At 38.4% G+C, this 14,687-nt stretch overlaps 1 protein-coding gene across 1 annotated transcript; it reads right to left on the bottom strand.

Moving 5' to 3' along the window:
- Positions 1 to 435: 435 nt before the first annotated feature.
- Positions 436 to 13,758, bottom strand: klhl38a (kelch-like family member 38a). The gene is made up of 4 exons (XM_047384359.1): positions 13,633 to 13,758; positions 5,978 to 7,334; positions 5,796 to 5,901; positions 436 to 3,956 (listed from the first exon to the last, which is right to left on the bottom strand). Exons 1-4 carry the CDS (start codon positions 13,635 to 13,637, stop codon positions 3,667 to 3,669), a joined length of 1,758 nt encoding a protein of 585 aa, XP_047240315.1. The 5' UTR covers positions 13,638 to 13,758; the 3' UTR covers positions 436 to 3,666.
- Positions 13,759 to 14,687: the final 929 nt, after the last annotated feature.

Here is a 14,687-nt window from a genome sequence, read left to right as displayed (position 1 = left end):
AAACTACATATAATTGCATATTCAACAGCAGGTCTTTTGTATGTCTTTACAAACTTTGCACTTGGAACTTTCTGCTCAATCTACTTTGCAAAACAGTTCAAGCTCAGTCAGATTGTATGGAGAGTGTCTGTGAATGTCAGTGTCCAAGTCTTGGCACAGATTCTCAATCAAAATTAGATAAGGAATTTGATTAGGCCATTCTAACACATGCGTACGCTTTGATCTAAACCATTCCATAGTAGCTCCGCCTGCATGTTCAGTTTATCCTGCCAGAAGGTTTTCTTCTTATGTTGGTCTTCTTAGGATTGCCCTGAATTTAGCTCCATCTGCTGTGCAAAGAAAAATGGTGTTGTAAACATTACCAGGAATATTCAAGATGATTTGAGGTAAAGGTTCTCTGATGGCTTAATCCATAAAGGCACATTTCATGTTAAATGATATTTCAACACTTTAATGCAACATCTGAACATTTGAACAAATCAGTCATGCATTACAACATCTTAGAATACAAACTAAACAATAAGACAACAAAACTACCCAGTTTTAGAATTTCCTTTTCACTTCTTACATTCTTTGATTTTTTTTTTTTTTTTTGCCCAACAAAAATATCATTTTCTGGTTGTTGTTAAAGTACATTAAGGTTTACAGGGGTGCATAATAACTGCAGGAGGAATCCAAGTCATATTTGCTTCCTCTAAACAGTTTCAATGTCTGTTTTGTCCCGCTCACACATTATAAAACTATCAGGGCTATAGGGGCTAGTAACAGACGCTGAAAATAACCTGGCTGGCCACAGCCACCCTGAAGGGTGACCCTCACACGCTGGTATCTATTGAAAGGCAGCAGGCTAAACAGGTTGTGTATTTAGCAGCAGCTCAGTGGTGCTGATCCTAAACGCTGCTCTGGGTGACTGAGTCAGGCACAAGACATCCAACGGACCATCATGTTTCCGTTTAGATGTTTGAGGTCATTGTGTGTGTGTCATTCTGAAGAGTTTGCTAAACAAGTTTAACTGTGGCCTTGGTTGTGCACACGGAGACACAGACAGGACGTTTTTGGGAGTTAGCAAACACAAAATCAGTGTTTTTTTATTGTGACGGCAAATTAAATTTCATGTTTTTGCTACTTTCAGTGGTCCAACACTAACGTTCATGAATTAAAATGCACAACTAAAATCAAATATCTGCTACACGCATCTTCAGTACTGCTTACATGTCTATCATACAAAAAAATAGTCTCCCAGGGTTGTAACTGGATATGGGGCTTTCATGAGGGGCTCCTCATACCAAATGCTTAGTATGAAAAGATTGCAAGCCATCAGGTCAAGAGGCCACGGGTCAGTCACATCATATCATAAAGTTGTGCATTCACTGCATTCCCCTAACATCTGAAGTTAAAAGTAATAATACATGTTGGCTGGCGGATGTTGTACTGGTTTTTAATGAGGTATGCAGAGCATACTATCACTTGATAGTCATGGAAAAGTTAATATGTCTGCATCAATAGTGTTCAAATCAGATATGAGAGAGATTATGACAGAGCCAGCCAGGAGTATAAGAAGATTTCCAGATGGGAAAAGCAAATTGCTTTAATGTTTTTTCCTATAAAGACTGGAAGTATAGTATGTAACACATTTTTTTCTGTGGGCACTAGTGACCTTCATTTTTCAAATTTTTTTGAATGTGAGTTCACAGGAAATAGGGTGGAGAGAGGGAGGAGGTCGTGCAGTAAACGTCAACAGGCCAGGACTCAAACCCACGACAGCCTGCATCGAGGACTACGGCTTCCATACAAAGGTTGCCTACTTTTACCCCTGCACCCCAGACATTTTCCAACTCCCTGGAGGAGAGATCTGTGCTTCAGCACCTAGCATTAACTTGTACCTTGTTTGTGTTTTCCTCCTTGCCAAATGTTTGTTTGCGTCCACTTGGGTTGTCAAAAATAATCAATATTTTAGTGTAACTGATACAAAAAAAGAACATTTTAAGGGTACTAGTTTGGTCGTTTGCTGAGAACATTTTATCTTCCCAATCTGGCACATGGTTTTGCACAGAACTGGTGTGCAGATTCTTAGCCCTCAAGCAAATTTTTTACATTTTCACCAACAAAACTGTAGGTATATAAGAAATTCCTGGAGGAACTTTTAATATAGTGGCTACTGGCAGCCAATAAAGGTACATTCTTTAGTAAAATAATCTGCCAAATGTTGCCAAATAAAACTAAAACCATTAAACTGATCATAAACCCTTCCATGATTTTTAAAGCTTTTCTACATTTCTGTAACAACAAGCTGTGCTACAGTGCTAACACTAGCTTGTAAATAAACAGAATCAACAAGAGAACAACAAAAGAAGAGTTGGCAATGTATGACCTTAAAAAGCCTGTTCATGCTCAAAAACCCTCCATTGTGGCTGAATTAAAACAATTCTGCAAAGAAGAGTGGGCCAAAATTCTTCCACAGTGATGTAAAAGGCTCAGATTTTCTATTTGTTGTGGTACCAATGACTGTTATCAATAAAAGCCAATAACAATGTATTTCTCTCCATTTTATGCTTTCAGACACCAATGGAACATGTATACAAACAGATGATGTACAGTAAATGGCCACTGTGCATGTGCAAAGGGCTACCAAGTAGTAACCAAATTGATACATTGTTAAGAAAAAAGGTGCAACAAAAGGTGTAACAAAAATACATTTGCTGTAGAGAAGTTATAAAAATGGTCCAGCTATAAATGAACAGCATACTTGAAAGCAAAGAGGGTTTTAGAATGATGATGCAAACACTGGATTTCTCCCTAACACCTCTCCCACTCTTGTCTGCAGTAATGAGGTCAATGCATCATTCCAGGACACTTCTAAGTCAGCTTTGTCACATGTTCTCACATCAACATTTAATGGCTGTAAAGACATTTTCACTTGCATGCACAGTAACATGAAAAACCCCATAACTTCCAAACTGTTAATACAGGATCAAAAGTCTTCACATTACTGTGCATGTGCAAACGTTGTTGGATTTTCCAGAGAAAAATATAAGCCCACTGATAAATTATTGAATGTTGGCCCAGTTTATTTCATTTGACAAGATCTGAGAGAGACTGGTTCTTCATCATCTCTGTAGGAGCTTCTTCATGTTCTCTGACAAAACCTCTCATCAACAAGTGCAATCCAATAAGAACAAGTGGGTCAATGAGGAATGTATTATTTACTACACAAAGTGTAAATAGTGCACCTGTTAGTTCTCTAACAGAGCTTAAAGATGAACCCAAACCCATACACATTTATGTCCTGGTTTAACAGGCAGAATATGGAAATTACAGCTGCCACATAAAGGAATTCTATTTTGTATTAATGTCTGGGATAATAAAACATTAATACTTATCATCAAATGTGAATGCAAAGACATTTTTTCAAGTCCAATGTGTAAAAAAAATGGCTTTGTGTTAAAGCCTGACAACCTCTGCTTGGCTCTTTAGTTTCACCACAGGTGTTTCAGTAATGCCACCTCTTGCAGACTTCACTTTGTTTCAGATCAACATCAGTGGAGCTAAACGGACTGCTATCTTCTAGCAGAGACTGACCTCCATTAAGCAATGCTGTCAGTCTGAAATGGTTTCCCACTGATAATGTAGAGGCCAAAATATATCATAGCAAAGAAGAGGATTAACTCATGGTGGGTTGGGTGTGTTGGAAACACAAACCAGCGGCAGAGAACCATGGTCAAAAAGCTTGTACGGTAGAGAACCTTTGGAGGTCCAAACGTCCGTTTTTGGGTCGTAACACTCAAAGCAATCCGAGTCTTCGATGACATCATGGCCATTGAGAATACGTCCGCCTGTGACGTAGAGCTTGTTGTTGATCACTGTGGCGCTGTGGTGCATTCGTCGCTCCTTCAGATTTGCACACTTAAAAAATTTGTTGGCTTTGGTGTCGTAGGCGATCATTCTCTTGGTATACCCTATAAAGACGTATTGTGCATAACCAAAGTTAATTAAAACATTTTATTTATAGTTTACCTTATTTATATCATCACACAAGAAACTGCTGGGTTATTTCATCTTGTTTGACAAGAAGTTGGGTAGTTTGAGCCAAACATTGGGTCAAAATTGTTAAGTTAAAGAAGAAACTACAAAGGTGCCTCATAATTCTTCAAAGACCACCATTTTAAACTTTACAATGACATGATCAGACTTCACTCAGCATCTTTCACAGGAGGAAATAGTAAGACACTGTACTGGGGAACAAGGCTGGTGACTCAGGACAGGATTAGCCTTTTAACTGCGAAGTGCTCAGTGCAACATTGAGCTAGCTAAGTTCAATGTTCAAACTTTGTCAGAAAGTCAATTTAAAACCTTAAGGTTTAAATTTGGTTCTTTTTAGCTTGGATAGTTTCAACCCAGCAGTTTTTGAGAGAGCAACAAATTCTATCGAAGAATAAAAACCCATCAACCAATGTTGTTTTTTCTACTGTGCAGTATAGATTGGATCTGCTTTCAAGATCTACATATGACCATTTTCCCCCTAGATTAGAATTTATGATGTTTATTCTGAAAATATTCACATTGCAATGGCCTCAGTACATTGCAAACTGGACTTTCTACCCTGAGTAGAGGTGCATAGTTCTTCCAAATATATAGAAGAGCTTAGTCAAGTTTATAATGCATTGAAAAAAGTTAAAAACACACAGCACTGGATGCAGAAAACACGTTTTTTCTCCTACGATAACTAGATATTTTCTCATTATTTTAGGAAAAACCACCTTTAAAAAAACCAAACAATAAAAACATTGTCAACGAGGTAAAAAAAAATACACTTTTAACACAGAAATCAATACCTTATATATTAGACATTTTTGTGTCAAGCTTTTACAGACTGTTGGTGGACATTGTCCTTAAAGCACTGTATGAATTCAACTATTAAATAGTTCCTAAATGTTGTGCTTTCTCTGACTTTTTTGCATACACCAAAGCACAGTACTAAGTTCATGATCATCATGATTTTGATTTAATTTTTGCGAAAGTTGGACAAAAACAGAAAATCTTTCTCCTGTGAAGCGGTTATCAAATAGATTTAAAAGAGCTCTTAGTATGAATGGCAACAGGCACAGACAGTAAGTTTGCAGGATTTAATTCGAGTATACCAAACTAGCCACAAGGCAAAAGGTATGCAATTGTATGATAGTATTTTCATTAGGTAATGGAAGTAAATGCTGAACTACAACAATTTAGAGAAGCTCAGCAATGTTGTTTTCTTTCAGAGAGAATAACTCTGATTGGTTTGGACTTGGTTTAGGAAATTGTCACCATTTACCCTTTACTCTGATACACTTAAATCAATTATTTCTGTGTAACCATCTACCTTCCAAACACACCTAATTAGCTGATATAGTCTGACTGTGTGAACACTAATCTCAGTATAAATCGAGTTGTTCTGTGAAAACCTCGGAGGTTTGTTGGAGAACATTAGTGAACAAACAGCGTCATGACGACTAAGAAGAAAAGGTCAGGTATAAAAAGGGAATTCATAGTTTATAAAACAATACCCCAAGATTTGAACATCTCACAAAGCACTGTTCAATCCATTTTTTAAATGCAACTGCAATCATACTTAAACATGGTGGGAGAATCTGTCAATAGGATAATTACTAGTCAGACACTCTACAAATCTGACTATTGTGGAAGAGATGGAAGTTTGTGGATGTAATATGACAAAATGTAAAATGTTTTAGGGGTATCAGTACATTTGCAAAGCACTGTGTTTACATGCATCAGATTAATACATAAAGGAGATTGTTCACCTCCTATGATGTAGATCTTCTCCTCTATGACAGCAGCTGGAGCACAAACGTTTTTCACAGTTCTTGTCTCCAATCTGGACCACAGGTTGCGAGAGATGTGATATACCTGTCTCACAACAAAAACATTAGCAACCAATCTAATTCTGAGTCTTCAGACAAGACTTCCCAGAGTTGTGCTTTACCTGAATAAGCCGGACAGGGTTCTGCATGGCGTCCTCCCCTCCAAACACGTAGATCCTCTGATCACTGGCTGCAATAGCTGGATGAAGCACGGCAGTGGGCATCGATGCCATGGCCTCCCATTGATTAAACATGCTGTTATACCTCTCTACTGACTGAGAGATTCGCTTGTCTAACCCAATACCTCCCAGCACAAAGATAAAGTGCAGATAAGACACGCTTTGGTGTGCATATCGGGGCTCCAGCATGGGTTCTGCAGTCCTCCACTGGTTTGTTTTCAGGGACAGTGTATAAACAGTGGCACTGACTGAACTGTCCCCAGAAGCCATGCAGAGACTGAGACCCCCCAACACATAAAGGATGCTGTGAATGCACACGTATGCAGCTTTGTAGAGACGCAGAGGCAGCTTGGCCATCCACTGCCAACGATGAGTTCTTTCATCATACAGAAGCGCCTCTCGAGAAGTCTGCTCGTTGTTTTTGCGTCCTCCGACTACCACCAGTGTTTCTCTGCAAGTGTAACGTCTTGGTGTGGTCCAGAGAGGTTTCAGCTCGCGGCTGCACTTGGTGCTGGCTGTGAGCATAAGACGGCGAACAGAGTCGATAATCTCAGTGCAGAGCGTGGACGACTGCACCAGTGGGTCGTTGGCGATGAACTGGAAGAGGTATGTTGGATGGATGTAGCGCAGACGAACCTTCTTGAAGAGATCGTGGATTGCACCACGCCGCGAAAATGGGTCATGATGGATCCATGCCAGGAGAGTCTCAAACACCTGTTCCTCCTCAGCACAAAGACGGTCATCCTCCAGGTAGCACATGAGTTCTGGAAGAGACAGCTCACAGAAGTCCTCAGTGGCAGCAACATCAGAGAAACACCTCACAGCCATCTCCTTTGCCTTTTCCTTTAGACTCTCACAGTGGAGGATCTCTGACAACCGGATCATACTCAGACAGTTCTCAGGACTTAGCTGCTCCTGCAGGAACATGGAGCAAGCTTCAAAGAGACCCCCATAGTGAAGCATGGACGCTGCCTGCATGAGAGGGAGCACATTCTCCATGGTGATAGTGACGCAGCCTGTGTAAACATAGTCCACAATGCAAGTGAGCACGCTGGAAGAGATTCCCTTCAGGTTTACACGGGCCTGGCTGCTCTCCAGAAAGTTGTTGCAGAACATGGCACGGAAGTACGGGCTGCTGGAGACCAGGACATTCCTGTGGCAGGGGATCTCCTGGTGCTCAGTGCAGAGCAGCACGTCTGTCAGGATGCGCTCCTGCCGTAGGATGTTGAGCTGGATGAGCAAGTAGCAGGGAAGTTCTGAGTCTTTGAAAGAGAAAATGTCTGATCGTCTGCCAGCCATCCTGTTAATAAGAGAGGAAAGGAGGAGGCACGAGATTGTTCAATGAGAAGACATGGACTACATTGCATGGCAATACAGTGAATGTAATGAATGTAACTGATTTATGCAGTAAAGGCTGTTTTCAATTAATGTGTAATTTTCTAAAACGGTATTACTATTTTTACATCACCATGTAAAAAGTAAGCTGCCTTTTTTTGTTTGTTGGCTAAATGGTATGACTATAGTTATCTTAAGTTTCTTTAAATATATTTAATAAAGTTTGACAACTAAAGTCAACTACCATAAAGAAAAAAAAAAACACGGCCAAGTAAAATTAGATGAGATACCATCTCCATGCCAACCGCAAGGAGTAACACAAGCATGTCTTTTCTGTCCAACCATCAAAAACTTGAAAAAAATTTAATTTTCACAATGCTACTTAGATTTTTAACTGGAATCATGAGTCTTTGTTAAATAAGACCAAGATTTAGCTTATTGACAACAAACATTATAGTGGGGTTTAGCGTGAACTAAAGCCGCACTTGCAGCATCTTCTCAGTACGGTGGGTAATCTGGGATGCTGTGGGCCTGTTTCCTATTCAAATTTAGGAACCTTATTAGGCTGAATGGCATTGTGAACTCTAAAATACCTCGACATCTTAAACAAATCAAATGGCTTAATCCACTCAGAAATGGTTCATTAGACAGAAAATCAACTTTCTACCATTTCTACCATCTTAACACCCGGACCTAAATCCTATAGAAAACATGTGGGCTGAACTAGCAAGAAGAGAGTATAGGAGAGGACCCGGGGCTCTGGATGACCTAGAAAGATTGTGCCAACAGAAAGGGTCAAAGATCCTTGAATCAGCCAACTTTGTCTCAAATAAATTTTTTGCTTTTAGTTAAAAGGGAGTACTATAATATATTAAAACCAAGGTTGCCGATACTTGTGCCTCTGGTGATTTTGAAAAATGATAGATTATTTAATGTGGGATTTTCTTGTCCAGTGATTAAATCTGTCAAGTTAAAGGCTGGAGTATTTTTTTTTTCATTGTTCAGTTTGAGATTATACTACTCCATAATAAATTTAGTTAAGCGCTTTTTGCACATCTTTACCAAGGGTAACCCTTATTTTAAATGGTGCTCTATGTGTTGTGTTATTATGTAATATTAGGAAACATGTTTTAGGAGAGATCTCTGAGCCAATAGGACAGGACTCTGTACTGAACGTAATTTTCAGGCAGGTCTGCATAAAAATTGACAGCTGTTTCTTTGTAAACAGTTGTTGACTTATGAAGGTCAATGCAGAGTTGCCTTTTATTTAGCATGTCTTTGTTGGCATGTTCCTTCATCTTTCCCTTTTTAAAGAGTGAATAAGAGAGAGGGCCCTCTGTGTTTTTGTCAAGAAAAAAAATGTACCCACTGAGTAAATGTTCTCAAAATGAATGATGGATATTTCCAAAATTTTCTGGGATTTGGCTGCTGCGAAGATTAGAAAGATTAATTTATTTTAAGGCATTTTACACACCTTTGCCACAGGGGCTATTAATAGCCGGGTGCTATAAAAAGGAAATAGGAGAAAATTGGGTCCGAGACACTTTGGAAAGGACTGTCAGAGAACTTAGTTTGTTGCCGTTATCCAGTCTGCTTACTGACTGAATTAAATATAATACTAAAAAGATCTAGCAATTAGTTTCCACAGTTCTTAGATAATTAGAAAATGTTGTTCATAAACAGTGTAATCCAACTGTGACCAGTGGCGGTTTTAAGTATGGGCCATCCTGGCAGTAGCCTAGGACTGCATTAGAAAGGGGAGAGAGCACACAAGCAGCAGATAAAAAATATACAGGTCCTTCTCAAAATATTAGCATATTGTGATAAAGTTCATTATTTTCCATAATGTCATGATGAAAATTTAACATTCATATATTTTAGATTCATTGCACACTAACTGAAATATTTCAGGTCTTTTATTGTCTTAATACAGATGATTGTGGCATACAGCTCATGAAAACCCAAAATTCCTATCTCACAAAATTAGCATATTTCATCCGACCAATAAAAGAAAAGTGTTTTTAATACAAAAAACGTCAACCTTCAAATAATCATGTACAGTTATGCACTCAATACTTGGTCGGGAATCCTTTTGCAGAAATGACTGCTTCAATGCGGCGTGGCATGGAGGCAATCAGCCTGTGGTACTGCTGAGGTCTTATGGAGGCCCAGGATGCTTCGATAGCGACCTTTAGCTCATCCAGAGTGTTGAGTCTTGAGTCTCTCAACGTTCTCTTCACAATATCCCACAGATTCTCTATGGGGTTCAGGTCAGGAGAGTTGGCAGGCCAATTGAGCACAGTGATACCATGGTCAGTAAACCATTTACCAGTGGTTTTGGCACTGTGAGCAGGTGCCAGGTCGTGCTGAAAAATGAAATCTTCATCTCCATAAAGCTTTTCAGCAGATCTGGATGTTTCTACTCCAGACTCAGTCAACTGCTTCCGCAGTTCCCCCAAGGTCTGGAATCGGCCCTTCTCCACAATCTTCCTCAGGGTCCGGTCACCTCTTCTCGTTGTGCAGCGTTTTCTGCCACACTTTTTCCTTCCCACAGACTTCCCACTGAGGTGCCTTGATACAGCACTCTGGGAACAGCCTATTCGTTCAGAAATTTCTTTCTGTGTCTTACCCTCTTGCTTGAGGGTGTCAATAGTGGCCTCCTGGACAGCAGTCAGGTCGGCAGTCTTACCCATGATTGGGGTTTTGAGTGATGAACCAGGCTGGGAGTTTTAAAGGCCTCAGGAATCTTTTGCAGGTGTTTAGAGTTAACTCGTTGATTCAGATGATTAGGTTCATAGCTCGTTTAGAGACCCTTTTAATGATATGCTAATTTTGTGAGATAGGAATTTTGGGTTTTCATGAGCTGTATGCCAAAATCATCCGTATTAAGACAATAAAAGACCTGAAATATTTCAGTTAGTGTGCAATGAATCTAAAATATATGAATGTTAAATTTTCATCATGACATTATGGAAAATAATGAACTTTATCACAATATGCTAATATTTTGAGAAGGACCTGTATGTCATCTGTCATTTGCACCCTGAACAGGTTTTTTATTTCTTTAATGCGTGTGCAGTCAATAGGGAATTGATGCCCCCTGCTTGCTGCTGAGAAAAGGGACAGTATTTTTTGTCTGTCTGTGGGACTGCACGGCATTTTATCCTGCCCCAGAAGTAAGATGATTTCATGGTTTTTGGGAAGGGGCGGCAGAAGGAGCGGCTAGTCCAGGGCACCATTTAGTAAGAACCTCAGCGGACCGTAACCACAAAACATTGCAGTTAAAAATTGAAAATAGATATTGAGCAATAATTTTTTTTTGTTTCAAATCTCCAAAGCACCAACCCAAACATTATGTGTTTAAATGATCAAATATTGAATTTTCACGTTTTTTTTTTTCACATTTTAACAATACAAACTGAACTAAGCACCCCACTTGTGTAAAAATATTAAATATGTCGCCTTTTACAACTTTTAATACCTGTTGTTCAAAATGAACACTTGAATACCTTGTCTTTTACTATTTTTTATGAAGTGCTTTTATTTTTGCCATTCAATTTTAACTTTTTCTAGGCTTAAAACGTCTCTGTTCTTGGCTATTTACCCTCATCATATATATATATTTCATAAGGGCTTAAGTATGTAGACAGTATGCCTGGTGATCTGGTTCAATGAAAAGCCAGTCATTCATGACTCATACAGAGCAGCTGTCCTTAATATGAATCACTGACTTTCTAGTTTTCTATTTTAAATCTCATGCTTATACATCCGTCCACCATTAGGCCACATCTGTCATCAGGCTGCCTATCACTGCTAACATTAAAAGGACCGTGTCAACAGACCATCTGTGTTTGCTTCTCCGTCACTCAGAATCTCTCCCTCAGGACCCATTTCACCCTCTGTAAACTCTGCTGCTATTTTCAACATATTAAGTTTTTTCTACAATATTTCTCCTCTCCAGTGCCAGAATCTGACCCTCTCCAAAGGTGGTATCTGTGGTAACCCAGGATAGAATTCACTGAACAATTAGCAACAATTTCTCTATAAAAATTGTAAAAAAAAAAAAGAATTGACAGGGCCTGACCTGCCTGACACATTTAGATGCCTAATCATTATTGTGTATTATTAAATGACAGTGACCTCTCACAGCAAGCATTTTCAATTCGGACCACTGGTGGAGCCAGAAATTAGCCATCAAATGAATCAGGATTTACAGAAGCAGTAGTGAAATAAATGACATATTTTGGTTACTTCCTAAATGTATTTTTTTCAGCTCTACTTTTAAGGATTTTCCTGAAACAAATGCATTTCACGTTTTTATGCTTTTGTACTGGAAAAAACCCACTATTGTGCCAAAGCATAACATCTAATAAATTAGATTAATGAATACCACATGTAATCAACTGAACAACCTTACATGGTTAATTTTTTAGAAATTGGCATTGTAAGCTAAATTTGGTTAAGTTCTATTATAGCTAAGATTGAACCAGAATGTAGGTAATTGAATTTAAATCAGTCTATATTTTTGGATTGATTTAATTATATATTCCTGTCCATAAATTGGATTTATTTGTCTTGTAAAATGCCTTCAGATAACATTTGTTGTAAATTAGTGCAATACAAATAAACTGAATAAAAAAGAAAATAATAGAAAGGATCTGAATTAAACTGAACACACCATTTGTGACCTTTCATCCACAAGGACTGCATGTTTCCAAATACTTTCAAAATATCCTTGATGGACTCTTAAATTTAGTCACAACACTATCTTATCTCATGCCGCATCAAATTTGAAGGTGATATAAAAGTTTTTATGACTCTGAATAATAGCTGGCTCACATACTTGGTCTCTTCTCGAGTTTAAAAATTGCGGTAGAAAAATGAAATTAATTTTTTTACTTGGTTGTCTAGCCCCTACATAGCTAAGTCCACTTTCTGATTGGCTGAGCAGACCCTCGTGATGAATCCTACCCCAGAGGCCCACCGCTCCCAAGAGAGCTGAGGTGTGATATTCACACAAAGAGAACTAGCAAGAATTTTTGCTCTGCTGATAATAAACCACTCATCACTCTTTTGAGATTTGGTTGCAATAAATGTTTTTGTTTGCATCGCTTGCTTTGCTTTGTAATGCTCACAAATGTTTGTGTAAGGTTCTTGCAAAGAGTTTTGTTTTATTTTTCCTGCATCTCAAATGCACATCCAGCGTCACCTGGCTCTGAATCCAAAATCAGAAGCCGCCAACACATACAACAAACTAACCAAAAACCAGCAGTCTTCCAGCCTAAATGACCTTTGGACCTGAACATCAGCTGTTGCTCTAAGATTTCCCCATAATCCAAGCTGAGAGAAGAAATGGTTGGAGCCGCACAAGTGGAGTGATTTGGTTAGGTTTGTGAGTGAGTCAACAGCTGGATTCCAGACCAGATTCTAGTAGGCACTCTCTTTTCCTCTATACCTCTAGTATTCTAGTGGAAGAATGTGTCGGACCAAAAGGTGGTTCGGTTCTTTGAATTCCTTCTACAAACTCTCCCCCACAAATTTTAGGTATAAAAACTCCCCATTTTTCACCTTTAATACTCTATTCTTTAAACTCTTGAGACCAGTTATCTTCTCATAAAAAAACTTTAATCAACTTGAAAAATAATTTTATAAGTTGAAATTCTTATTTAAAAACTCCCCTTGTCAGCCGTAGAATCATTCTGGATAATCAGTGTCGACATCTTTGTTTTATCGTTGTAGTTTTTGTTACTTTTTATTTATTGAAATTATTAGAAAACAAACTTTGGTGGAATTAATAACAATTTATTAAAAGTTCCCCTTGTTTCTTTCCTGTGTAATCCTTGATTGAAGTATAATTGTACTTAGTAATTATAATCGGGTGATGATAAATAAATCTTGATCTGAGAAACAACCTTGTATCCTTATGTTTGTGATAAAGATCATATGACAGGGAGAAAAATGTTACTCTCTTAGACAGTGTTTTGACAGATTATGAGATTGATTATGATACTAAATATTTATGTAGATGTGGTTTAACAAAGTCTTTCAACTGCTACACCCACCAAGGCAAAGGTAAGCAACCTGTATATCTCAAAACTGTCTGGTTAGCTCCATAAAATTTAGGAAGAGCACTAATAATAAAAGATAATGGAAACAGTTGAAGCCTTCTTAACAAATCAGGAAATAGTGCATGAAATTTTATAGAAATACATTTTAAGTCTAGTATTCAGTCCAGCTAAATTTTTGAAGACGTGGAACCTTACCTCATGCCCTTAAAGAGTTAAAAATATCCACACTATTTTACCAGTCCGATATGAATTGAAAAATGAAAAAAGAGTTAAGATATAATCCAGGGAGGTGTCAGAAAAGAACTATGACACAGAGAAGTGACACAGAGTTTTCCAGTTGGGCGCTGAGGAGAGTGCCATGAGGCCACTGTGTACATTCCTTCATCTAAGAATAGCCTAGTGGCCCACCATGACTGAGAACGGGCCTCTCATGTGACACAGAGTTGTTTGGAATCGCCAGGGTCCAGCAGAGGGAGTGAGTACAATGTCCCAGGAGTGGGACAATCATCCCAGGGACTTGAGTCAGCCATGAGGCATGCCCATCCTGAATGGTGCTTAATTAAAAAGCTCCTGAGTTTCCAACCTTTGTCAATCCTCCAGTGGTGTCTAACCCTAACGTCTTCTACCTCACAGATACCTGTAGTCCACCATGGGAGCAAATATAGATCACTGCTGATTAGGATAAAGAGTTGTAAGAACCAAAATGTTTCATCATGGTGTGGAGGTGAGCTGGTCCAAATGTGTGCACAATTTTATTGTAATGTTTGAATACTGTGAGGGTTTGAAACCAAATACAAATTCCTTATTTGTGTACATAAACATGGCAACAAAGACTGAATCTGAAATAAAGATTAGGGTTTTACTACTTCTGTTACAGCTCTATCATTCAGCAATTTCTACCTTCCATAGTCCTGAAGTGACATAAACAATTAAGAAATATAAAAGACAGAGAAATAAAAAAAACAAGCTGCACTTACACAGACATGTGAACTGTATGTATGTTATATCACATTTGATGCAGCTTCTTTTGTGAACATTTTTGTTGTAACGTTTTTGTAAGTTTTTGTAAAGCATGGACGGAGTGTGTTATATACAAAACTGACCATGCAAAGCTTTTATTAGAGTGCTTTCCACATTCACTGATGCCAAAAATGTGCAAAAAGTGTTAAAACAAAATGATTATTTATTAGAACCGCATGATCACAAACTGAAGTAAAAAGTATGGCATGGTTAAATTTCTCATATATGTG

The sequence above is a fragment of the Girardinichthys multiradiatus genome, chromosome 13 (assembly GCF_021462225.1).
Source record: "Girardinichthys multiradiatus isolate DD_20200921_A chromosome 13, DD_fGirMul_XY1, whole genome shotgun sequence".
In the NCBI taxonomy this organism is placed as follows: domain Eukaryota; kingdom Metazoa; phylum Chordata; class Actinopteri; order Cyprinodontiformes; family Goodeidae; genus Girardinichthys; species Girardinichthys multiradiatus.
This window is presented reverse-complemented; position numbering and strand designations above follow the sequence as displayed.

Coding starts and splice junctions, on each gene's coding strand:
- klhl38a (XM_047384359.1), bottom strand. Junction 5,902..5,977: donor ACCCTGTCCGGCTTATTCAG/GTAAAGCACAAC, acceptor GTTGTGAGACAG/GTATATCACATCTCTCGCAA. Junction 3,957..5,795: donor GAAGATCTACATCATAGGAG/GTGAACAATCTC, acceptor ACGTCTTTATAG/GGTATACCAAGAGAATGATC.